General features: G+C 38.8%; 1 protein-coding gene across 1 annotated transcript; it reads right to left on the bottom strand.

Annotated features, from left to right (window-relative positions):
* Positions 1-312: 312 nt before the first annotated feature.
* On the bottom strand, positions 313-2,176 carry COL11 (zinc finger protein CONSTANS-LIKE 16-like). The gene is made up of 2 exons (NM_001317436.2): positions 1,222-2,176; positions 313-849 (listed from the first exon to the last, which is right to left on the bottom strand). Exons 1-2 carry the CDS (start codon positions 2,089-2,091, stop codon positions 622-624), a joined length of 1,098 nt encoding a protein of 365 aa, NP_001304365.2. The 5' UTR covers positions 2,092-2,176; the 3' UTR covers positions 313-621.
* Positions 2,177-2,726: the final 550 nt, after the last annotated feature.

Below are 2,726 nucleotides of genomic sequence, written 5' to 3'. Positions count from 1 at the left end.
CTTAATATATATAGGTATGGGGTGGCTTTCCTCTTTCCATAACTACGCTTCCATATATTTTTAAATCCAATTAATTGCATTAACAACTATTCCAATTTCCAACCCGGCCTTTCTCACTGAGATGAATTCCAGATTCCCATCATGCAGTACATAACTTGAGAAGATTATTAATGAATTTGTTCAAATTTGTGATGCATTAATATTTGCAACTCCGACCCTCATGTTGTTTTGTTCTTCATGTACATAAAACATGAAACTGAAGTCACGATCTAGCAGATAAATATATATAAAATTCAGCAGCCTAAAATATCAACTAGCTAATAACAGCATCAGCATTGAACAATTGAATTTCTAATAAGAAACAATGAAAAGGGATTCCAAAAGGCTTAAACCTGCCAATAAAGATGATCATTAATTAGTACTAATTACTAAACCTGTCTAGAGATATATATAGACAGAAATATCCCAAGCAACAATTCTAGTAAAATTAACCTGGCCCAGTAATATTATTTACTAGTATTTATATAATACAGGCTATATATACGTACATATATATAGCCAAACCAAGTATTAACCCAAATTTGCAGAAAAAGCAAAGATGGATCCGTTAATTGATTGATGTCAGTGGTAAGCAGGAAAAGCATTGGCTCCAACAAAGCATGTCCTCTTCACAAAACGACCTTTCATTCTAGGCCTTTTCTCTGCGTTCAACTTCCTTACTTCATATCTTATCTTCTTTGCAAACAAACGAGTCCTTCTCTTCTCTCTATACCTTGACACTCTTGCTTCTCTTCCACCATCTAGGTGCCCCCTTAAGCTTCTTACTTCCCCACCTACACCACTCAAACCCTGAAAATAACAAACACTCACATGTCAATCATAGATGACGATAGATACAATTGTGCATGCATAGCTTATATACTAGCTAGCATTACTCAAAGAGATAAAGGGCATGTTCGGTTAATTTTCAGTTGGGAGGCTCCCAAAGTCTATTAAAAAAGTAAAATTGAAAAAGACTCTTGTTTAGTTTTCAGTTGGGTTGCATTGTAAATTGTGTTTAGCTTCAATTTTTCCTTAAAACTTAATTTGAAATGAAAGAAAAGGGAGGACTATTTTTGCAAACTCGGTTTGAACTTTCAAACTTAAATTTGTAAATTTTAATCCAAACAAGCACAAAATCATTGAAAAAAGAAAGTCAAGTATTAGAAGTAGTAGTAGTACCAAGGAGAAGTCATAATCAGAGTTGAACTTAGGTGGGTTTGAAGTTGTCCATGGAGAAGAACCTTGGCTAGACCAAGCAGTAATAACCTCATCATAGTTTAGTCTCAAAAATATGTCTCTCTTTGTTCCTCCTTCTTCATCACCGACACCTCCATCACACGCCACCACACCCTCCTTCTCTTCCCGTGCATCTGACAGCACAGACTCAATGTTATTCCAATGAAAGGCATCATCAAAAACCGATTCCAGATAACACGCTACATCACCATCAATTTCTTCTTCATCCTTAACCTTCACCATTGCACCTTGAACTCCCTCTCCCCCTCCCACACACGCACTTATTTCATCGTCTTCTTTATCAAGTAGGCTTTCAACATCAGCAGCAAACTCAGCGAAATCCATGTCAGAAAAACTATCCAAGTCATCGGTTCTCACATCAAAAGGGTCGAACACGGGCACCCGACACAGCATCTGCTCCTCCGTCTCATCGTTATCCACAACCACCGGTTCTTGTTCTTCCCCTCCGAGCTCCGGCACGAGGGGAAGAACACTGGTGTTGTTGAAGAGAACTTCGTCTTTGAGACGCTGTTGCAGCGCAAAGTGCTTGCTGTTGTGACGCGGGGTTCTTGCCTTGCGTGTGAATCCACTGTGCCATGCGTGCGTGGTGGTTACTTTTGAGGAAGCAGTTTGAAGCCGAACCCTTTCGTGCCTGCTTGCTAACTGGTTCGCGGAATGAACCAAAGTGTCGCAGCCATGGCAGAGGAAAGCATCATCAGCTGCACAGAACCACCTTGCTCTTCTGCTTACGCAGCTGTCGCAGGCTCTTGCTGTCTTGCCTCCCAAGGCACCTGCGTCTTTCATGTCTCTCATCGTAGAAAGTAGAAACCTTTGTTTTTTTGATATGTTAAGTGTGAAATGCTTGTAACAATGGCTTTTCGTTTATTTATTTGCTTAGAATCAGATAGGCAAATGGTTCAAATTCAATTATTGTTAGTGTGTGTTGAGACTTGACAGCGTGGTGTGGCAGTGTGGGGTCTGTCTTGCTTTTGTTTTTTTTGTTTAGGGTATCTTTGTTTCAGAGAGTGAAAGATTAATCTTTTAACATATTACATTCTTGCATACATATAAACTCCAAGTTACTCTTTATCACATATTTAAGAGAAATAATTATTTATTAACCATACTATATATACTAGGCAAAACTTTCTCTTACTAAATAGGGTGCTTTCTCTCTCTCTGCCCATGCATTTTTGGTAATTTCCTAGTGGGGGTTTTTGGGACCTACCCTTTGGCCTCATCCCAGTGTTTATACTTTATTGGCTGGAGATTTGATGTTCATCTTGTTCTCTGAATCCCCATTGGTTGCCTTTCTGATTATGAGATTTCTCATGGACCCATTTGGTTTTGGGTCTACTTCCCTACTGGGGTTAGTGTGGGTTGTGTATTAAAATTTGATTGTGATCCTTTTGTTGTGTTGCTTTTAGAATTCAATAATTTCTAATAGA

This window comes from Glycine max, chromosome 5 (assembly GCF_000004515.6).
Source record: "Glycine max cultivar Williams 82 chromosome 5, Glycine_max_v4.0, whole genome shotgun sequence".
Taxonomy (NCBI): Eukaryota; Viridiplantae; Streptophyta; class Magnoliopsida; order Fabales; family Fabaceae; genus Glycine; species Glycine max.
This window is presented reverse-complemented; position numbering and strand designations above follow the sequence as displayed.